This window comes from Pholis gunnellus (assembly GCF_910591455.1).
Source record: "Pholis gunnellus genome assembly, chromosome: 2".
Taxonomy (NCBI): domain Eukaryota; kingdom Metazoa; phylum Chordata; class Actinopteri; order Perciformes; family Pholidae; genus Pholis; species Pholis gunnellus.
Genome location: NC_136536.1, coordinates 2,715,539 through 2,737,553, shown reverse-complemented (window position 1 = coordinate 2,737,553; position 22,015 = coordinate 2,715,539). Strand labels below are relative to the sequence as shown.

The window sequence follows — 22,015 nt, the reverse complement described above, 5'->3', positions numbered from 1 at the left end:
GATCACTCATCCGTGGGTCAGCGCGATGATCCGCACACACACACACACACACACACATGTCATCTGGGGTTTGGTTTACTGTCTTTCTCTTATTGTACAGAACATACGATGCGAATTCATGCTGCACTTCATGCTATATGTGATCGTAAAGATAATTCAAATGAAATGAAAATAATCACAGGACAGTAAAAGAGGCTGCGTGTTAGAGATGCAATGAATGCTTGGGTTGAGCTTCATGTTTAAACTGGTCTTCAGCTTTGGGAGCTATATGTCCTCTAATCGTCTAATGTATCTCACAGTCCATTTCCATCATCACGTTCTTCTCCCGGGAGAGAAATAACGTCTGCCCTCCAGGCAATGTAAGTGAAGAAATGATGTAAAGGCCTGGGCCGGGGATCAGTCAGCGGATGGGTGAAGTTAAAACGTGATTGTGACTAATTGATGTACGGCCTCACTTCATCTCAAGGGATGAAACCCAGAAGTGTGGTGTTAGAATGTGATTACCTTTACTGCAGTCTAATGTTTGAATATAGACTCTTTTCACTCACAATGCAAGAGTTGTGACACATACACATGTCAAGATTGACTCTAAAATCCCTTCATGAGTGGCTGAATCCACTCTAAATATCCTCTTGAAGACAAAGGCCTGAATTCTACTGCTATTTTATTCACTGCTCTTACTGAGCGCCAGAGTCTGCTTCAGTTAGGGCCCAATAAAACCTGCTGTGACTGTAGAATACTGATCCCTTTTGAATGCAGGAGCCCTGTGAGAGCCCTGACATTAAGAAGAATGGGAAGGTTCATTTGAATTGAGCAACATGCAACCTTCAGGGGCCTGGTTGTTTATTCAAACAAATGCCAGCGGTGTCATATCTGAAATGATTGGGGTCACAGGTCCTGACACTCTGTCAAGGGAGGAAATTAAATAGTCTCATAAAATGCACAGAGAGTATTACGCTGATTACTATTTTAAAAATAATAATTAACAGGCCTATTGTATATGCCTTTGAAATTTGCATGAATGCTCTTAAGAAGATTGGGAGAATATTACAATAAAGTAGCCCAACTATAAAAGAAAGACTTTCCAAAAGTATGCCCACCCAAATTAATTAAGTTGAACTTTCTGGGAGAACCTTATACAAACACATCATGATGTTAGTTCAGGCAATACACTCACCGTAAAAAGGCTCATTAGGAAAACTAATCTATAAAGCTTACAGGTCTACTTCTGATGTGATTGATAGCAGTGGTTTAATAGGCCTGTTATTTGTCAGGATGTGACGCCCTCCTGTGGCTTTTCTGGAAAACTGATATTAGTACAAACATGATAAATATCGTATAGAAGTCAAATAATAAAACAGTTACATTGTGAGGCGTGGGGAAATAAGCACATTTCACGATTCACATCAACAATTTAGATCTAAATGAAAATCATTAGTGTATATATACAGTGTATACACTGTGTATATATACACTGTGCAATACAGTTATTATACACAGTCTGTGTATCTAACATTCCTACTGTCTGTATAATATTGCAACACAACAAGTATTCTGTCTGTATATATAATATTTTAGTTATTGTGGATTTTTTACTTTTTTTATATTGAATATTCTTTACTGTTGTATTATTATTACTTATTTACTTATTTATAATACTTGTTTTGATCTTGTTTTTTACTATGTATCTTGTTTGCACTATTCACTATGCTAATGTAATCCTGTAAATGTCCCCACTGCGGGACTAATTAAGGATTATTTTATTTTATCTTATCTTATTTTATCTTATATTATGAGATAAGTGCAAATAAACAGAAACCCGCCTGTACTGTAGGGGGCGCTGTGACAAACACCAACCGACACGTAGACACGCGCACAAGGGGTCGCTGGCTGCTCGCCACTAACGGAAGTGGGACTGTTGTTTATCCGGCAGTTAACCTCATCGTCGTCGGAAAAACGAAACGATGGCAGCAATAAAACAAGGACCTAAACTTGTCTCCAAGTCGTCTGCGGGAGGCCCCGGGGCCGCGGGGGTCGGCGGCAGCCTCCCGGCACTACCCATCGCCTCTCCGCTCATGGGGAAGAAGAAGAAGCCGTTTCTGGGGATGCCCGCTCCGCTGGGCTACGTGCCCGGTCTGGGTAGAGGGTAAGCTAACATGGCTAGCTTACCATGCGAACTCTCATTAGCTCTTCAGCTAGCCAGTAAGATAGGTGATGACTGTTTGACGTTTGTTCAGCTAACATGCCTAGCATATTATGCTAACTCTCAGTAGCTCTTCAGCTAGCAAGTAAGATAGGTGATGTCTGTTAGATTGAAGTTTGTTCAGCTAACATGCCTAGCCTAGCATGCTAACTCTCAGTAGGTCTTTAGCTAGCCAGTAAGGGGCTAAGCTAACATGCTTAGCTAGCATGCTAACTCTCAGTAGCTCTTCACCTAGCCAGTGAGCTAGGTGATGTCTGTTAGATGAAGTTTGTTCAGCTGTCATTATTTATTTATTTAAAAAAAACATTTTAAATGTAAAATGTTTTCCATTCTTGATCTGTTAGAACTAATTCATTACAATTAAACTATAAGTGCGAAATACTTTCTTTCTTCCGAACACTTTTATTTATTTTATCTGTAGAAGGAAGATTTTCTTTCTTTCTTTATTTGTTAAATGTGCAGCGCTTTGAGCTACAAAGTCTGTATGAAATGTGCTATATAATAAATATGTTATTATCAATGGAGGCATTGATTTGTTATCCTCCTTCTGGTAGTGTCAACATAATCTAAATTAAAAAGTGGCAGTTACTCTTAAGTTATTAACTTCTATTTATTTCCACACATTTGTTGTGGGAAGTGAAAACATGTGTTGGTCACATAACTAACGTTAGTAGTGTCTTTCTGGCAAACTCGACACGTGACAAGGCAGCGTGATCTAAGTCAAAAAGTAAATTATCAAAACGTCTCTCAAAAGCGTAGATCCACTTGTCAAGCAACCATCATCAGCTGGTTCTGTATTTAGATGAAAATCCCAGTGAACACCCATCACAAGTTTACCCATGCTTATTTTAGTAAAATTCAAATTGCTCCTCTTTAGTGCAACTGGTTTCACCACCCGATCTGACATCGGTCCTGCTCGTGATGCCAACGATCCAGTGGACGACCGACATGCACCGCCAGGGAAGAGGACGGTTGGGGACCAAATGAAAAAGAACCAGGAGGACGAAGAAGAAGATCTGAACGACACAAATTATGACGAGGTGCTTATGATTGGACTGTCTCTGCCTTTAATTTGATGTTAACGTTTGTTGTCGGGCCGTTTGCAAGGACTTAATCCGTCCACTCAAGAGTTAAAGTTGACCAGACAATATCTCATCATTGCTTCATTCTAATTCCATCGCTTTGCTTCTTTGTTTGTCTTATAGTTTAATGGATATGCTGGTAGCTTGTTCTCCAGTGGGCCCTATGAGAAAGATGATGAAGAAGCAGATGCTATATACGCAGCACTGGACAAGAGGATGGATGAAAGACGCAAAGAAAGAAGGTCATTACTAAACTAGTCTATTTCCCACCTGAGCCTTTGGGTTTTCCACAGTGTGTGTGTGTGTGTGTGTGTGTGTGTGTGTGTGACATCTTGCTCACTTGATGCTACATGTGAGCGTTGTTTTGAATGCTGTGCCGTTTATTCTCAGGGAGCTGAGAGAAAAGGAAGAAATCGAGAAATACCGTATGGAGCGACCCAAAATCCAGCAACAGTTTTCAGATCTAAAGGTACGATACTGAACGATGTTCAATGCTGTTGGCTTTCTTTTCAACCGTTGCTCACATTATATTTTCTTCTACTGTCCTCGTCTTACGACCGTCTCTTAATATTTAACGAACATATAAGATTTTGTCACTGTTGTGCGTACAACCATCTTCCCAAACGCACAAATATACATTTCTGTAGCCGGACTCGACTCTGCTTTATGGTATCACAAACCTGTGAACTGACACACGTGAAATCTTTTTATTTTAGAATTCTATGGATCAACCGCTACACACATTGTAGCATTTAAAATGATCCCGTGATCAGAGAGAAGTTTCTGACATTCCAAGTCGATTCACATCTCTCGCCACTTGTTTAGATAACAGTTCTGTCTTTTCTTTACTTTAATCTGTCTCGCTTTGTTTTCCATAACCGCCGTTTCTTGTAAGCACTTTGAGACAGATGCAGAAAAAGGCGAACTTGGCCAATAAAGCAGATTCTTTCATCCGTCTTCATTCCCTCTTTTCCATCTCTTCACAGAGGAAGTTGGCCGAGGTGTCAGAGGAGGAGTGGCTGAGCATCCCTGAGGTGGGAGACGCCAGGAATAAGCGCCAGAGAAATCCTCGGTATGAGAAGCTCACACCTGTCCCCGACAGCTTCTTCTCCAAACACCTGAAGACCGGAGAGAACCACACCAGTGTTGACCCTCTGCAAGGGGTCAGTATACATACAAACACACGTCAACGTACTGTAGACATCCACACACAACTCGCATCATTGGAAACACGTGGTGTAGTTCCAGCGTGCACCAGCAGGAGTCAGGAGATCTCACTGGAAACAAGGAAATCACTTCAACTGTGGTGTTAATGCTCCTATTTCTTCACGTAATCTCTGTATAGTTATGTTGCAATGTTTCTGATCAATATCAATCAATCAAAGTACCCTTAAAGTACCTGATCGATGAGAGTAGAAGCACCGTTGGTTCTTTTTACATTACCACCATGAATTCAGTGCACAGTATAGTTCGGCCCTGCAGCACACGAGAGTCTGGTTCCCACTCAGTATTTTCACAGGTATCATTTACGTTGCTGAGAAAGGTGTCATATGATCCGGGCCTGTGTTTCATAAGCCTTTTATTGCCGTAACATTATTCTCACAGAGCGTATAATGCTCCGCTCCATCACCACTGTGTCTTCTCTCCACTAGCTGGGAGGTCTGAGCACACCGTACCCAGGAAGCATGACGCCGGGCACGGGAGAGCTGGACATGAGGAAAATCGGTCAGGCCAGGAACACGCTGATGGACATGAGGCTCAGCCAGGTAACCAGCGATCATCCTTCACCCTCGTTCATGCTCTCCATGTAGATACACAGGATTTATTGTTTTCTATCGATCTTCAGGTGTCCGACTCCGTGAGCGGACAGACGGTGGTGGATCCTAAAGGTTACCTGACAGATCTCAACTCCATGATCCCCACACATGGTGGAGACATCAGGTACAGACACACTGGTGACTTCGCTCCATCATAGGGCGTGTTTGTGTTAATACGATGTGTGTCTGATGGTCTAGCTTTTGGTTCCGCTCGCCCCCAGTGACATCAAGAAGGCTCGTCTGCTGCTGAAGTCGGTGAGGGAGACCAACCCTCATCACCCGCCGGCCTGGATCGCCTCCGCCAGGCTGGAGGAGGTGACCGGAAAACTGCAGGTGGCCAGGAACCTGATCATGAAAGGCACCGAGATGTGTCCGAAGGTAAAGGATGGTGGACAAGGATATTTAATCTTTAAGAATGGCGGGTAGATAGGTAGGCGGGTAGATGGGTAGGTTTGCAGGCAGGTAGGTTTCTTCTCCCTAATGTGGAAAAACATACTGAACCGTGTGCTTGTTGAACCGCTGCACCGCTACGGTCCAGTTTCAGTGGTGAAATAGGTCCTTTCCCTCCTTAAGTTAAGAGTTTCTCTTTTTATCTTTCGCCACCAGAGTGAGGATGTTTGGCTGGAGGCAGCCAGACTTCAGCCCGGCGACACGGCCAAAGCCGTGGTAGCTCAGGCCGTCCGCCACCTGCCGCAGTCCGTCCGCATCTACATCAGAGCTGCAGAGCTGGAGACGGACATCAGGGCCAAGAAACGAGTCCTCAGGAAGGGTAAGGCTCCCAGATAATAAATATATATATATATATATGTGCGGTTGCATGTTGATGTTTTGACGTGATATGTTGATGTTATGTTGCTACGAGGAGAGTGTTGTTTGCATTCTCAGTGAATGAATATGTAACGATTTCCCTGCCAAAAGGAAGACACTAATCGGCAAACATTCAAAACCACTCACCATCTGTCTGTCGTCTCATAAAAGCACCACTTATGATTGCGTTAAACATTTAATAAGAGTTGCATTCGGCAGCTGCGGTTCTGGCTTCTCGTCAAAGGCCAGGCACCCTATCTGAAGCACGGTGTCAATGCCCCGACATGTACACACACACACACACAGCTATATTTCCCAGCAGCATACCCGACTGACAGAGATGAATGTGGAGCTTCCTCTGTGGAAGAGCTCTCTCCGCCTCTACATGTTCAGTTGCCTCTGCTCTACTTTTCTCCGTTACATACACAGCACTCTGCCTTCCCACTCAGACGCTTTTGAACTCTGCTACTGTTGCAGGAAAAGCTGTTTGGTTTTTATTGTTAGTGTGCTTCCTTTTTCCTTTTTTTAAGGTTGTATGTTTAATACAACACATGCATGAAACGAAGATTTATCAAACGTATATCTCTTTAAAATCTCTACCTATTCAAGGTGATGTGGAAATGGCAGTAAAAATGGTCAAGAACATTAACACACAAATTCACTCCTCCTCATATATTTAGGGAACCACCATGTTAAGTGACAGCTGTTGATTGTGACCCGTTTAGCCCTGGAGAACGTGTCCAAGTCCGTTCGGCTGTGGAAGACGGCGGTGGAGCTGGAGGAGCCAGAGGACGCCAGGATCATGCTGAGCAGAGCTGTGGAGTGTTGCCCTACGAGCGTGGAGGTACGCTCAGCTGTCACTCTATTCCCCACAAAGTTCAGCCACCGTTACACCCACGTCTTCATCTAATTATTTCCGTCCGTCCTCTCCAGCTGTGGCTGGCTCTGGCCCGGTTAGAGACGTACGAGAATGCCCGGCGTGTCCTGAACAAAGCCCGAGAGAACATCCCCACCGATCGCCACATCTGGATCACGGCCGCCAAGTTGGAGGAGGCCAACCTCAACACTCAGATGGTGGACAAGATCATCGACAGAGCCATCACCTCTCTACGCGCCAACGGCGTGGAGATCAACAGAGAGCAGTGGATACAGGTGTGTCTCACGGAGAAAGAGAACGTAGCGTTTCCTGCTGCCAGTGGTGCAGTCAAGACCACCTCAAGTGTGGGTGTATCGAGGCCGAGTCGAGACAGGACCAAACCAGTCCGAGTCCCACACCGCATGACACACTTAAGATAAAATGTGGAACATGCAAATCATAGACACTCCTCAAATCAATATCTTTAAATAGCAAATTCCTACTTTGCTGCTTTATGAATGCTCTGAATGTCGTATATAGAACCTTTACATGTATAGCTCTAGATCCAAATTGTCACTTTAAACAACAATGCTAATGCTGAAGAAGTATTTTTAAGTTAATGATTTGTGCTGTGACTAACATCAGTAATGTTCATAGAAGAAAAATGTGGGACTTCTTCAACACTCTGATCTGAGTAAACCTGTACAGTTCATAAAGGAATGTTTTTTTCTTTTTGACCTCTGTGTTGACGGAGCACAGAATGCGTCATGTGTTTGTCAGCTTTGATAGCAAGCCAGCATATTTTGGCAAAAGCTGTCCTCAGCTATTTCATCTGGCTGCAACAGAATCCGAGCCAGCACCGTGACTGACATTTGGTTTTTTGTGCCGATCGCAGTTGTTTTGCAATCGCGGGCCTTTGCTGCAAACCCCTTTACCCTTTCTCTTCCTGGTGGTCCGTGGTTACTGTAGTAGGTCCATCAAGGGATACACTCACCACAACACCAACAACGGATGCACTTTAAAATGACTCCTTTTGTGTATGGGACCCTGAGCTAGTCCTCTTTACCGCCCACAAGAATCACCTGTGCAGAGAAGACTGGTGTGGAAAACAACACCAGTTCTTCTAGAGGTTTCTGGTCTCAGTGATTGTGTACATGTAGTATTTATCCCCACAGTACTGGGGTCAGTAGTTCATTACCTTAACTCTCTTGCATTCCTTTTTCTTCTCGTCTTGCAGGATGCAGAGGAGTGTGACAAAGCAGGCAGCGTGGCTACCTGCCAGGCCGTGATCAGGGCCGTCATAGGGATCGGCATCGAGGAGGAGGATCGCAAACACACATGGATGGAGGATTCAGATAGTGTGAGTGCTGATGTTTTTTTTTTACACAGACCCTGACCCCTAGAAGGGTCTTTCACATTCTCACTTTAGGTGTTTTCAGACCAAACACTTCTGTGTAGTTTCCCCAGAGAACTGCACAGGTTCATGGGATTGTTTTCTGTTTTTTTTAGTAATATAAGAATAAATAATCAACTCTGTTGCAGAAACAATCATATAAACACCAGCACATGCTTTTGTGCTAGTGGGTCAGCCTTTGTGCTACGGGGCTAGCTCGCTGAGCAGCGGCTCTCGCTCGTTCTTTGCTCACGAACGAGTTAACTTCTGGACTTCACTATCGGTCCATTTGTCCATGTTTTAGGTCCATTTTTTGTGTTTTGTGTTGTCTGTCGTTCACGCGGGTTTTACATCCCTCGTGGTTCCTCTTGTGCTGAGGGTACCTACTCTGATAAAGGAGCTAAAAAAAAGTCCCTCAAAACTATTAAAGTTTAACTGAACTGAGATGCTTGTGTGTTGTGTTTCAGTGCGTGTCTCATGGAGCGCTGGAGTGTGCCAGAGCCATCTACGCCCATGCTCTGCAGGTGTTCCCCAGTAAAAAGAGTGTCTGGCTCAGAGCCGCCTACTTTGAGAAGAACAACGGCACCAGGTGACCACATATGCTTTCTAAGCTGTCGTAGTCGAAAGCTGAATTCATGTCTTTTAGTTTCTAACATTGTGTTCTTCTCTTTTTTTACCGCTCATGTGCTCCTCCCCTCCATTACTCCCCCATGTCTCATCTCTCAGGGAGTCTTTGGAGGCCCTGCTCCAGAGGGCCGTGGCTCACTGTCCCAAAGCAGAGGTCCTGTGGCTGATGGGGGCCAAGTCCAAGTGGCTGGCTGAGGACGTACCTGCCGCCAGAAGTATCCTCGCTCTGGCCTTCCAGGTGATGATGAGGATGCAAACTTTTGATTGTTCACGTAGCGTCCGCGCAGACCTGTGTCTAACTCCGTTTCCCCTCTCACTCTGTCTCGGTTCCTCTTCTTTTTGATTCCCCCCCCCCCGTAGGCGAACCCAAACAGTGAGGAGATCTGGCTCGCTGCTGTCAAGCTGGAGTCTGAGAATAACGAGTATGAAAGAGCCCGTCGACTGCTGGCCAAGGCCCGCAGCAGTGCCCCGACGGCCAGGGTGAGTGTGTGTCTACTTCACAGTGAGGACCGAAACAAACAGAATGTCCTCAATCCTTCAAAGGCCCGTTTGAGGCTCAAGACTTGGTGGGTTCAGGCTAGGATTCATTATTGTTCGGGTAAAGGTTGCGGTTCGGCATTTCGTTTAAATGCCACGGTTTGAATTCCCAGACGCACCAAAAGTGACATCAAAGAACTAGCGAGGACAAAGGCCCACTGTTGCGTTGCCTGTGTGTTGGCCAAAAAAAGTTGCACTTGAACACGTCGCAAAGCCAACGGCCAACTAGCACATACGTCCTGCGCCTGTGTGAGAGGAAGTAAAGCTTTGTTTATACTCAGCGAAGGGCCCGCTGCCAATTCAGCATGCTCAATCGGCCGAAGGGCCGCCGGCGAGGCCCGACTGGTGCCAACAGTTCGGCACGTACTGCAAAAAATAGAGCCACAGGAGTGTGTCAGGGCTTTTAGGTCAAGGGGCTAGGGAAACCATGATGTCAACGAGGGTCCTCACAAAGATAGAGGTACAGGGATAAGTGTGTGTGTGAGAAATCTGCACAAATCCACTCGTCTGCTGGATAAACAGTTCGTCTCTCCATTTAGGTTTTTAACATATCGGTGTCATCGTCTGGTATGTATTGGATTGTAATACAGATCAAATAAACACACAGTTCTTTCTCTGCTGGTTCATTTGTACGGGGTTAGGACTGGTTATGTATTTAAACTGCCCGTCCTTTTACAGCCCTGCTGTGACCTTCTGTCCCAGTGCAGACACTTTATCTTTATTATGTAACGTTGATACGAGTAGAGCCGTGACCCACGTTGTCTTCATTATCAGGTTTTAATCTTGTCCTGCTTTAAAGTGTGTTATTGTACTTGAGATATCTCCTAGAAACACGCCGTCTCTCTCAGGTTCAGGCTTGCTGGGTTTCTACTCCCTGACACAGTCGTCGCCTCTCGGGTTGACCGCCGCTGTCGGCGGTGCTCTCTCAGGTGACCCGGCTACACTCCGTGAGTTATCTGCTGACAGACTGAGAGAGCCCTATTTAATGCGCTGATCGTTCTGTCAGATAAGAATCCTGCAGCATTTAGGCTGTGCCCTTGGAGGGTCTGTCCTTTATACGTGTGAAAGCTGGTACTGTATTTACGTGGCGTAATCGGGGCGACGTTGTGAGAACACGACAAGCCCAGGAGGATTTAAAAAGGGGAGTTCATGGGTCCTGTCTGTCTGTACATAGTTCCTGCCTGAAAAGCTTCTGTGTTTTTACTTCTACAGGTATTCATGAAGTCGGTGAAGTTGGAGTGGGTGTTGGGGAACATAGAAGCTGCCCAGGAGCTGTGCACCGAAGCCCTGAAACACTACGAGGACTTCCCCAAACTTTGGATGATGAGAGGCCAGATAGAGGAGCAGTGTGAGAACATGGACAAGGCCAGAGAGGCCTACAACCAAGGGGTGAGGGCTTGTTCGGTCCTTTTTGTTTAGTCACGTGTTTGGATGAAGTTTTAAATGAATTTGTTTGTCGCCGTAGTTGAAAAAGTGTCCCCACTCGAGTGGCCTGTGGTTGCTGCTGTCTCGTCTGGAAGAGAGAGTGGGTCAGCTGACCAGAGCCAGAGCGATCCTGGAGAAGGCCCGCCTCAAGAACCCCCAGAGCCCCGAGCTATGGTGAGGAAACACACGTGTGTGTGTGTGTACGTGTGTGTGTGTGTGTGTGTGTGTGTGTGTGTGTGTGTGTGTGTGTGTGTGTAATACATTTTTTTAGAATACAGCACGGAAACCCAAATTGGAATCGATGTAAAATTGTGTTTCTAAAACGATGTCGTTCACCAGGCTGGAGTCGGTGAGGCTGGAGTTCCGTGCCGGACTGAAGAACATCTCCAACACGCTGATGGCCAAAGCGCTGCAGGAATGCCCCAATTCAGGTGACGACATGTTCTGAGCCCTCGTTCAGAAACACACAAAAGCAGCTCGTTTTACTTTAATGACAATGAGTCATCCAATCTATAATCTATCACGTATATGATTTATAGCTAATGCTGACTTCTTTATCACATCAATATACTTTCTTTTATTACACCTGCGACAACCACCTGATTAGAAAATGCTGGTTCTACATAAACCAGACGGACAGTTATTTACCCGTCGCTCTCACCTGCAGAGAGAAATCGACGTGGTGCATGATCGAAACAATCCAGAGAACGTCTTCTGTTCTTTACAATGACTTCATCTGTGTTTTCTCCGGACTCTTTCCTTCCCTCCCAGGTATCCTGTGGGCTGAGGCGGTGTTTCTGGAGGCCCGGCCTCAGAGGAAGACCAAGAGTGTGGATGCTTTGAAGAAGTGTGAACACGATCCCCACGTCCTGCTCGCTGTAGCCAAGTACGACAACATCTCTTTACCGTTCTCCGCTGTCTTACTCCGTAATAAAGACGGGGTACTTGAATTCATTTTAATAATGTAACCTTGTGTTCACACACACACACACACACGTTAGGTTGTTCTGGAGTGAGCGTAAGATCACCAAAGCCAGAGAGTGGTTCCTCAGGACGGTGAAGATTGAGCCGGACCTCGGAGACGCTTGGGCTCTCTTCTACAAGTTTGAGCAGCAGCACGGCACAGAGGTAAGGAAGATGGTCACACGGTTCACTTTAGACGGAGAATGACGAATGCAGTTCACTTCATGTAGTTTTGGTAAATCTCAGTATTCGTAGCTATGACTGCACTGGATAGATATTATATATTATGTCTCTCTGTCTCTCCCCCCATACGGATCAATAACGGTCCGGTACACCATTATTAAGAGTGCTTACTGAAGACAACAGTGTTTATGCAGAGGAGTACATCCCAAAATCACATTTTCTGTCCAGTCGGTTTTCTTTAGTTGTTATTAAAAACTGAAAAGGAAGCAGATTCACTGATCTATTGATGCTTCTCGACCCCGAGTGTTAAGCGTAAACATCCCGGTGTTTTGTTTGAACCACGCATGGTGGATTTGATGTAACCTCGCCCCGTCCTGCGTCCCATCAGGAGCTGCAGGAAGAGGTGAGGAAGCGCTGCGAGAACACGGAGCCCCGACACGGAGAGCTGTGGTGCGCCGAGTCCAAACACGTCCTGAACTGGCAGAAGAAGACGGGAGAGATACTAGCGGGGGTGGCCGGCAAGATCAAGAACACCTTCTGAGACCGGGGGGGAAATGTTTGGACTGAAAACAAGCTGGAGGAAAAAACGGCTATGGACACGCTCGACTGTTGTTCTCTACCCGGATACAAAGTACTCACACATACACCCCCCCCCCCCCTACCTTTCTTCAGGTTTATTGTTTTACTAAATAGAATCTCAGTTTGTGTTTTTATCAGCAGAGAATGTTGATTTAATGTCAAAGTGAAAACAAAGTAATGTATAACTCAGACAGGAGGGAGGAGTCTGTGGATGAATCTGTGGTTCTGCAGTTTTCAAGTTCTCACATGGATTGAGGTGAAGACTTTGACTCGGGTCACTTCAGGACAAGATAGAGTCCCAAAAACTGGAAGTGAGTCAGCGTCTTTTCACTTCCTGTTCCCTCTTCTTAAAGTTTTTTTTTTATATATATTTGTGCTAACATGCCTGTAAAAAGTTCTGTGTTCAACACAAGCTGAAGAGATCTTTCTAACGTTTTGTTCTAGGATATAAAATCCGTCAGTGAATACTTCAACGTGTCTTAAAGGAGCCGGTTGCTGACATGTATTCTCAGCCTCGTGTCTACTCAGTCATGTGACCGTGGTGGAGTTCCTTTATGGCCTCACGTTAGCTTCTTACTTCTGCTGATTGCAATCACACGTCAAAAATCATAAAAGTGGTGTTAATTTGCGAAGAGCTTATAATTGTTGTTTGAAGCCTCTTCCTTTTGAGGTGTCTTTGTGACGGCTGCAGGTCGTCCTCTGGGGTTCAACCTTCCTCCACGTGGCTTCAGTCTCGCTCGTGTCTTCTGCCAAACACTCGCTCAGATGTTATACGAGCAGAGCTGCACCTAGTGAGTCTCCCAGGTAAATAACTAAAGAGAAACAATAACATCTCTGCTGATGATTCATGAGCCTGTAAATCAACCTGAGTTCCAAAATGTTGATTTATAGACTCGCCAATTACATGATTGCGTCAGAGTTGAGTGTGCAGCTTTGTTCTTCAGGCGTCTGATGTTTGTAGTCAAGACACGGAGGTGAATTCTGTGTGTTTTCTATAAGCAATCACAGTTACGATGTTAACGAATAAACCAGACGATGCACGGGGACGTTTAGAGATATCCTCACCGTTGTGGTCTTGATTTAAAAACCCAAGAGACGAGATCTTCTACAACACCGGTACGCAGAGTGTCTTCTATCTTCAGCCGTTAAAACCCTGCAGCTCCGTCCGTCATGCTCATTATTGAGCATCTCTGAAACTTCATGTGCAAGTAACTTTGTTATTTGGTCTCAGCCACGACCACCGATGTGAAATACTTGTTTACGATCTGTCGTGCTGTCGGCCCGCGTGCATTTCGTCTTAATGCTGCACAAGCCGTCGATTGACTTCTGATAAATGATGTGAGCGCGTCTACTGTCCTCCATGCAAAGTATTGTTTCAGTAACGACGCTGGTGTGTTGCAGTCAAGGGGTTCAGTAGTTAGAGGCAATCACGTATTTAGTTTTATATTAAATTAGAGTGATTGCACTGATTTGTTTTCACTTTGACATTAGTCAGATTTATTTTTCTGCTGATTTTGTGTTGAAACTTTCATTTCAGTAATTGTGAATGTTGTGTAAAAAAATGTCAAACAAACTTGAGCTCGACATTAAAGGAGAGAAATCCACCTTTTACAGATTGTTTGGAAGAAGCTCATCAGGCGATCAGCTGTTATTGTCAACACTTTTGTTAAAAAAATTGTGTTTTTTTTTTGATGAATTGTATTTTCGACTCACTGTCGTAGTTGTACATAGACTCTGAGGTCTCATGTTGTAGTAATGATGTGCTTTTTTTCTAGCTCGCTTCGAGATGTTTAAATACTTTGCAAAGCATCCAATAAACAAAGAAACACTTCCTGTTGCACAAGTTCCTGTTTCTCCCAAACAAGTCCTGTTCTATCAAAATAAAAGTGTTCTCTGAATGTCAAACGTGCTCCTTTAGTCCACAGATTTGCTCCCACACTGATCCTCCCGTGCGTGCTCAGCATTTTTTGGTTGATTTGTTTTTATCTCTCTATTATGGGATGTTACACCATAACGCTTGGTGTCCCCCACACTGTCTCTCAAGGGGCTCCACCGCCCCCTACTTTGAATTCACCCACTGAGTTAAATATTTACCCAAACGGCGCTTTGGATACAAAATCCAATGTAATAAAAACATATACCAACACAACTCCTCCTCGGCATCACGTCTGTCTGCCCGACGAAACCGAAAGGATGAAGGCGAGTGATTGATTGCTGAAAATTTTCCTTCGCCTGTGAGTTTGGTGAAATCCAAAGCGCGGCGTCAACCGATCCATGACGGGGACGGAAACCGGAGCAGCGGGGACTTGGGTGATGTTGGAAACCGCGGAGCGCCACATCGGAAGTCTACCCACCGTCGCGCTCACCTATCCGCCCGAGGGAGTGTAGTGTTTGCAGACCATGAGCGCGTGCGGATCAGGAGCAGGCTAATTCCTTTTTGGGTGTCGGTGCTGCTGATGGAGATGGCTTTGCTCGTCTGAGGATCCTGCAGCATACCATGATAAATGGTGAGCGCGCGGGGGGTTTTGAGCATCTGGTGCGTATTTACGCAACAGACTGGCTGAGGTTGGGTCTGTAATCACTTTGGACTCACTTCATGTGCTGCAATTAAAAAAGAAAGAAGAAGCTGGAAGCCTGCGGGTCCGAGCCGGAGCCAAATAACTCACGTTTGATCTCGTCGTTGATCCAGTTTTGCTTTGCATGATGTGTTCTAACACCTCTCTGTCTCTTAGAGTCTGACCGGAGCTCTACTCCGTAGTGTCCTAGTGGTTCTCCTGCTGACCGACGCTTGTGGTAAACGTAGATGTAACTATAAAGAAATCCTGGGCTCCTACAGACAGGTCATCTCGGTTGAGCTGCAGAATCTGGTATGAGGTCTTTGATCGTGTGCATTTAATAAAGACAATGTTTATTTATTTGATTTATTTTCTCCGTTAATGTTTTAGGATTTATTTTACATACTATACTATGAATTTAGTATGATTTATTTTCAATATACTTTATAACTTATTTCTGATTATTTACGACATATACTATACTATGACTTTTAAATTACTTTGTTTTACATACTATACGATGAGGTTTTTCTAAAAAAAAATTAAATAAACTCAATTATATCTTATTTAGGACAGTTTTATAATTTTTTTCGATATGCTATACTATACCTTTAGGATTTTTTGTACATATATTATGAGCTTATTCAAGTCTGTTGTGATCAAACATGTGGGAGCAATGCTTGAGTACTCTGTGATAAGCTGCACTGTTAAAGTGTTTTCAACTGTCTTCACTGCACCAGTAAAGCTGATGATTTGTATAAATCCATATTTGCTTCTTTATTTATTTTTTATTTTTTTGCAGAACTTGACTGGCTCATCCAATACCTCCAAAGTGAGAGACCCCTGTCCCTCAGCAAAGGTAAGTGGCACTGTAGCGTGTGCACTTTCAGCACCATGGACAGAGTGGTAATGGACTCGTAACAGGTTAATGTGTCCTGATAAACTGTCACATTATCTCCCCGTGTGGCTGCCTCGAGGAGATTATGAAGTGTAATGCTGTTTTCCCATTTCATTCACCCGCTGTGCTGCTGTTCCACTGCAGGCACGTCGCATCCTGGTGTCCATCTATGGTATGGCTCAGCAGATGAGGTGTCAGCGGAGCGGCAAGCGGATGTCTGCCCTGGAGAAGCCTCTGGCGAGCATGGAGCAGCTCATCGTTCACAACTGCAGCCCGGATTACCTGGTGAGGACGCACCAGACAAACAAAGGACACCCCACTCCCGACCACCTCGCTCATACTTCAAATAAGAAACGCCATATTGGATAAAAGGCAATTGTTTTAATGCATTACAAATCTGTTTGTTTTGTTCTTTCAGGGGAAGAAAGTGTCTTGTTCAGCGGTCCAGAAGACACGAGGGAAGAAGAGAAAGAGGATCCGGTTAATCAGCGTTATCAAGACCCTGATCACCTGTTGGCAGAAACTTCAGAGCGTCTCTGTGCTCTCAAAGTAGAACATGTTTTCCTGCTACTTTCAAGTGAATTTCCATATCCAAATACAAAGTTTACTGTTGTCAAGTTCTCAGTGTTTTGTCTGTTAAAACTCTACCAGACTTTGCATGTCGTCGTATGGAATAGTTAACCACAGATAAGCTAAAGATATCCACAATGCATTCAAATACTCTCAGAATATGCACATTTTCCAAAGGTCTCTCTTGTTGTAACAATTGTTTTTTTGACTTTGTAAAACCGGTCATTCAGTAAAACCATGCATATGCAAGATAATAAAACACACTTTTTTGAAGTCCTGGTACTGTCATAGTTATTATGATAAAGATTTAAGTAAGTATATAAGTATTGTGACAAAATATTATAGAATTGTAGAAATAATAACAATAATTATATTAATATTAATATTAATATTGTTGATGTCATAATTAACATTATTATTTTATTTATATATATATATATATATATATATATATATTTATTATTAATTTTTTTTTAAATTATTATTAAATAATTATTATTTATTATTCTTTTTATTATTATTATTGATAATGGTGGTATATGTGTTTTTTCTACAAGATGTTTGTATAGTACTTAAATAAATAAAAATAAAAATATGTATGAACATAATCAGTGTACGACAATCAGACAGCTTACAATATTACATTATTACAAAAAGGATAAAGTAAAAAATAAAAGTTAAAGAAACATAATAGTAATAAATAATACTGGACTAATAATTAAAAATAAATAGAACAAACATTTGTCACACGTCATAACCTAAAACAAAGCAAATCATTTTAATGAAATAATTAAAATTAAAAAAACTACGTTATATTTATTTAATATTATAATCAGGGTAATCATATCGTTTGGAGTGAGACGAGTGAACAGACCTGGTCTTTAATATTATATATTAGTTTAATATTAAATTAGTAGTGTATAATATTATCTTAACGCTACGGAAACGGAACACTTCTAATGCGGAACTATTTCCGCCCGGAGCAGCAGACACGTTGCACAGCGCGGACCAAACGACTTCCTAACGACACGAAACGTCAACAACCAGCCACGCGAGGTATCGTTGCGGTAAAACAAAAACAAAAAAAAACACATTTTAATCAAATGTACGTTTAAAACTTTGTTTAAATGTTTTATTTCCGGATAAACTGCTTCCATTCAAACCATTTTTAAAAAGCAGTATCACTCCGCGGTAACGGTCGGACGTAGTTTTAGTGACATCATTTATAGTTCTGAGAACTTAAACTCCTGAAAGCGACGTTTAGCTCGTGTTTGTTTTAAATAATTTTGTGTAAGTCGAGCAGCAGACATGGCCAACAGTGTGGACATGGACCCGGATGTGGCTCTGAGGCTGTTTGAGGAGGGAGCCACGCTGGTGCTGCTGGGAGTTCCTCAGGGCACCGAGCTGGGCATCGACTGCAAGAGCTGGCATGCGGGTCCCCGCTTCAAGGGGGTGAAGATGATCCCCCCGGGCCTGCACTTCCTCCACTACTGCTCCGTCAACTCCCCCAACTGTGGAGGAGAAGTGGGCCCAAAGATGGGCCTCTTCCTCACCCTGAAACCCAGAGACATCCTGCTGGCCACCTGGGACCCCAAAGAGGAGGACCTGGACTTCTCCGCCTCCCAGAACGAGGAGGAGGTGAGCCGGATCAGGGCGACCCTGCGAGACCTGGATCCCTTCCTGGGGCCGTACCCGTACGAGGTGATGAGGAAGTGGGTGTCGCTCACCGACCGGCTGAGCGACGAGGTGGCGACTGGCCTGCAGCCCCTCTCGGGCCGGATCTGCGCCTTCAGCGATGTCATCCCCGAGGTGCAGCTCCGCCACACCAAAGACCGGGCGGAGCAGCCGAGGAACGACGCGGCGTGTCAGAGCATGAAGGAGGGGCTGGACAGGCTCCCCCGGATGAAGCCCCGGGAGGGCACGGAGATGCGCTTCTCCGTCATCCCAGAGAAGATGTACCCTCCGGGGGCCACGCCGGCCGAGATCACCCAGTGCAGCCTGGACCAGAGCTACGCCCTGGAGACGGTGCTGCAGAAGCACCACGAGCTGCAGCCTCTCAACCTGCTCGGTATGAGTTAGAATCAGACGCTCGTAATATTAGAACATTTTATACATTAAATAAACTACGTTATGTCTCCCCTCCACTCAGGTGACCTGCAGTTTTCCTTCATCCTCCTAGAGGATTTTAGAGAGCTTGCAGTTGGTTTTGGGGGAAAAAGAATGTAGAATGTCAAAGCATTGCCTAAATTCTGCTTCTTCTTCTTCTCCTCCTCCTCCTCCTCTCAGGTGAGCTGCAGTTCTCCTTCGTGTGCTTCCTGATAGGAAACGTCTACGAGGCCTTCGAGCACTGGAAGAGCCTCCTGGCTCTGCTCTGCCGGTCGGAGGAGGCGATGAGGAAGCGCAAGGATCTCTACCTCGGCCTCATCGCCGTGCTCTACCACCAGCTGGGAGAGATACCGCCCGACTTCTTCGTGGACATCGTGTCTCAGAGCAACTTCCTCACTTCCACGCTGCAGGTAGAGAGAAGAAGAAGAACGTCTTCACTTCACTGGCTCTCTGAGTACAAGTGAAGGAAGCAAACCGTGTCAAGAGAAGCTTCATCAGGAGGGAGGGGGAGAGGGAGACGGGGGAGAGGGAGATGGAGGGAGGAGAGAGACAAACGGGAGGGAGAGACAAAAGGGAGAGACAGGGAAGATGGAGACGGAGAGAGAGATGGAGTCAGGGAGATGGGAAGAGAGAGGGAGATAGATGGGGAGGGAGAGAGATGGAGATAGGGAGGGAGGGAGGGAGATGGAGGGAGGGAGGGAGAATGAGAGAGAGAGGGGGAGATTGATGGAGAGAGAAAAGGGAGAGAGGGAGATGGATGGATGGAAGGAGAGAGAGAGAGAGAGAGAGAGAGAAGGGAGACATGGAGGGAGAAGAAGAGAGACAAAAGGGAGATGGGAGAGAAACAGATCTCTCCAGAGGATTTAGAGAGCTGGAAAATATTGCCCCATATTGCAGTTGGTTTTGGGAAAAAAGAATGTAGAACGTTAAAGCATTGCCTAAATTCTTCTTCTTCTTCTTCTTCTTCTTCTTCTTCTTCTTCTTCTTCTTCTTCTTCTTCTTCTTCTTCTTCTTCTTCACATGGTTTTGACTCTTTCTCTCTCTCTCAGGACTTCTTCCAGTTCGCCGGTGGCTCCGGCGTGGACGCCACTCTGCGTAAGCGAGCGGAGAAGTTCAAAGCTCACCTCACCAAGAAGTTCCGCTGGGACTTTGAGGCCGACCTGGACGAGTGTGAGCCGGTGGTGGTGGAGCTGCCCGACGGCGTCACGGTGGACTGAGACCCCCTGAGCCGTGGGTTCGATGCCGGGAACCCGTAACGGACTGAAATAATATGGACACTGAAGGTGAGCGCTGAGGCGAGAACAGGAGAACAGTGTGGAAGGAGTTCCGTGTGAAACACCGTCTCATATATGGACACACTCCACGCCTCGGTGTGGGTCGGTGGCGCCCTCTGGTGGTGGGTTCATAGAAGTTGCCATGTGACTGTTTTAGAATCACAGTTGCAACAACATTTATTGCCAAAATGTATTGCATAGATGGAGACACTTCACCTTTTATAAGAAAATCAAAGTATAGTATAGTGTGACTGTAAAGGGTCGACCTCGTATTGGTAAATAATAAATAATGCTTTTTGTTGATAAATAGGTTTTGTCGTCTTGGTTTGTCAAACTTCTAGAACACATCGGAGGTATTTTCTCTAGAAGTTGTCTAAAGTTTTACTTTGTCGGTTATTTATTGGATCCACATTCTCTTGAATAAAAACACTTTTAATACTTAAATAAACATTATTCAGATACTCGTACGTCATGGAACAATGTGTTTAATCTAAAGACATAACGTGTGTGATTGATAGTAATAATATTAATAATAATATTAACAAAGGGTAGCACACAGTGCAGATACACACATTTCCACATAAATATATATATTTACAAACGCATGAATAAATCTGAACGAGTTCTGAAAACTACAAGTAGCCTACAGATCGGGTCTAACAGGAAGTAGCTGTTTCTTTGACTTCCTGTTTATTCAACAGCTGCTGCTGCTCTCGTCTACTTTCCAGACAAACGAGCGAAAAACAATGAGAAAATCTATAAAAGAGAAGAAGTTTTAGTTTCTCTACCGGTCAGGAGACACCTCCCTCTCTCCTCCACTAGATGGCGATCGCGGTCTTTTTGTTTAATAATTACAACTTCATGCGGATCCTTTTAATGGTAAACGTAAAAACATGAGTTCACACACAATGAAGAGCTGTTTGGTGGGTTTTTTCTGGTTCTTGAGTTCTTTACAGCAGCGTTAAAATCATGTTAAAGCTTCTCTGATCCCAACAAAGACGATGTGTGAGGAGCAAAGATGACAACTGGTGTGTGTGTGTGTGTGTGTGTGTGTGTGTGTGTGTGTGTGTGTGTGTGTGTGTGTGTGTGTGTGTGTGTCCTGTCTTCGGCGGTGATGGATTGGACAGGCCTTGTTTCGGCCTGTTGGTCCAGCTGGACTCTGCTTTCATCTTTAAGCATGAAGCTGATGTGAAGAAAAGGGACTAAAAGGCTAAAGGCCGTCTGAATGGAATCATGTGAATCAGTCTGGGCTCGTTGATGAAGATCCAAATGCCAATACCAGAAATCCATTCTCCTCCCAAGAAGACAGATGGTGTTGTGAAATGAGTCGGCGGGTCGAATGCTTCAGGCTTTCACCCTCGAATGTACGCACATCTTAAAAGAAGATCGGGGTTGTAATTTGTGGTCCAATACTGAGACCGCTGCGGCTCTGAGCTCGTTGTTATTTTCCTTTTTCGATGCAATTAAATGGAGAAAATGTCTTGGAGCGCTCGGTGGAAACAAATCACAGCGCAACATGGAAGAAGAAGAAAGAAATGACCGCCAATTGTTCCTCGATCCGTGTTCCTCTCTCTCTCTGTGGAAGAGGTTCTGTACATTGTCAACGAAGACTATTGCTCTGTTGGGACGTTTTTGGCGTCCGAGCCGCTCCATTAGTGCTGGAACCACAGCGTAGCATTAACGAGGTCCTGCACGTTTGACCCGGAGGTGGAACGGATCATAAAACTCACGGATCGGATCAGCACAGAAGAAAACAGGGAGAAAACATAACTTTTAGATCCATGATCACATTTCTTTGCTGCTGATACTAGTACTAACTAAACAGCTGGTCTAAACGGATCCAGACTATTATTTTTTTTGTCACCGTCCCAAAAATCATTTCAATGCTCTGAAGTCTGTAAATCATCTAAAACTCTAAATGTTATCCTTTTACTTTGTTTACATTTATAGTGTTTTTTTCTTCGTAAAATCACAAAAGATTAGATTTTATTGATTAAAACAAATCTTGTCATTAGTAGTTTTAATGATGTAATATTAGAGGTAGTGTTAACAGCTCATAATTCATCTCTAATATTTTAAAGGGTTAAAGTTTTAAGACGAAAACACGGACAACTAACAGACCGGACAACGCCGTGGTAGA

General features: G+C 44.5%; 3 protein-coding genes across 3 annotated transcripts; all 3 read left to right on the top strand.

Annotated features, from left to right (window-relative positions):
• The first annotated feature begins 1,938 nt into the window (after positions 1-1,938).
• Positions 1,939-14,302, top strand: prpf6 (PRP6 pre-mRNA processing factor 6 homolog). Its single transcript, XM_079166931.1, has 21 exons — positions 1,939-2,146; positions 3,081-3,243; positions 3,409-3,527; positions 3,676-3,754; positions 4,272-4,448; positions 4,938-5,051; positions 5,132-5,226; positions 5,324-5,480; positions 5,709-5,871; positions 6,635-6,753; positions 6,843-7,061; positions 8,003-8,125; positions 8,626-8,747; positions 8,885-9,023; positions 9,146-9,265; positions 10,535-10,711; positions 10,788-10,921; positions 11,087-11,178; positions 11,519-11,633; positions 11,749-11,875; positions 12,282-14,302. The coding sequence occupies exons 1-21, from the start codon at positions 1,965-1,967 to the stop codon at positions 12,432-12,434; spliced, it is 2,889 nt and encodes a 962-aa protein (XP_079023057.1). The 5' UTR covers positions 1,939-1,964; the 3' UTR covers positions 12,435-14,302.
• Positions 14,303-14,608: 306 nt separating this feature from the next.
• LOC306702142 (uncharacterized protein) lies at positions 14,609-16,729 on the top strand. Its single transcript, XM_079167674.1, has 5 exons — positions 14,609-14,979; positions 15,205-15,339; positions 15,830-15,886; positions 16,070-16,210; positions 16,344-16,729. The coding sequence occupies exons 1-5, from the start codon at positions 14,977-14,979 to the stop codon at positions 16,476-16,478; spliced, it is 471 nt and encodes a 156-aa protein (XP_079023800.1). The 5' UTR covers positions 14,609-14,976; the 3' UTR covers positions 16,479-16,729.
• Positions 16,730-17,511: 782 nt separating this feature from the next.
• Positions 17,512-20,162, top strand: aar2 (AAR2 splicing factor). The gene is made up of 3 exons (XM_079182146.1): positions 17,512-18,563; positions 18,782-19,011; positions 19,651-20,162. The coding sequence occupies exons 1-3, from the start codon at positions 17,804-17,806 to the stop codon at positions 19,816-19,818; spliced, it is 1,158 nt and encodes a 385-aa protein (XP_079038272.1). The 5' UTR covers positions 17,512-17,803; the 3' UTR covers positions 19,819-20,162.
• Positions 20,163-22,015: the final 1,853 nt, after the last annotated feature.

What these genes read in the sequence shown, in the direction of transcription:
- prpf6 (XM_079166931.1), top strand. Translation starts at nt 1,965, where the DNA reads ATGGCAGCAATAAAACAAGGACCTAAACTTGTCTCCAAGTCGTCTGCG. An exon ending in ACACATGGTGGAGACATCAG is followed by an intron (nt 5,227 to 5,323) that starts GTACAGACACAC and finishes GCTCGCCCCCAG; the next exon opens with TGACATCAAGAAGGCTCGTC. An exon ending in GCAGTGCCCCGACGGCCAGG is followed by an intron (nt 9,266 to 10,534) that starts GTGAGTGTGTGT and finishes TTACTTCTACAG; the next exon opens with GTATTCATGAAGTCGGTGAA.
- LOC306702142 (XM_079167674.1), top strand. An exon ending in CGGTTGAGCTGCAGAATCTG is followed by an intron (nt 15,340 to 15,829) that starts GTATGAGGTCTT and finishes ATTTTTTTGCAG; the next exon opens with AACTTGACTGGCTCATCCAA. An exon ending in ACTGCAGCCCGGATTACCTG is followed by an intron (nt 16,211 to 16,343) that starts GTGAGGACGCAC and finishes TTGTTCTTTCAG; the next exon opens with GGGAAGAAAGTGTCTTGTTC.
- aar2 (XM_079182146.1), top strand. Translation starts at nt 17,804, where the DNA reads ATGGCCAACAGTGTGGACATGGACCCGGATGTGGCTCTGAGGCTGTTT. An exon ending in GCAGCCTCTCAACCTGCTCG is followed by an intron (nt 18,564 to 18,781) that starts GTATGAGTTAGA and finishes TCCTCCTCTCAG; the next exon opens with GTGAGCTGCAGTTCTCCTTC. An exon ending in TCCTCACTTCCACGCTGCAG is followed by an intron (nt 19,012 to 19,650) that starts GTAGAGAGAAGA and finishes TCTCTCTCTCAG; the next exon opens with GACTTCTTCCAGTTCGCCGG.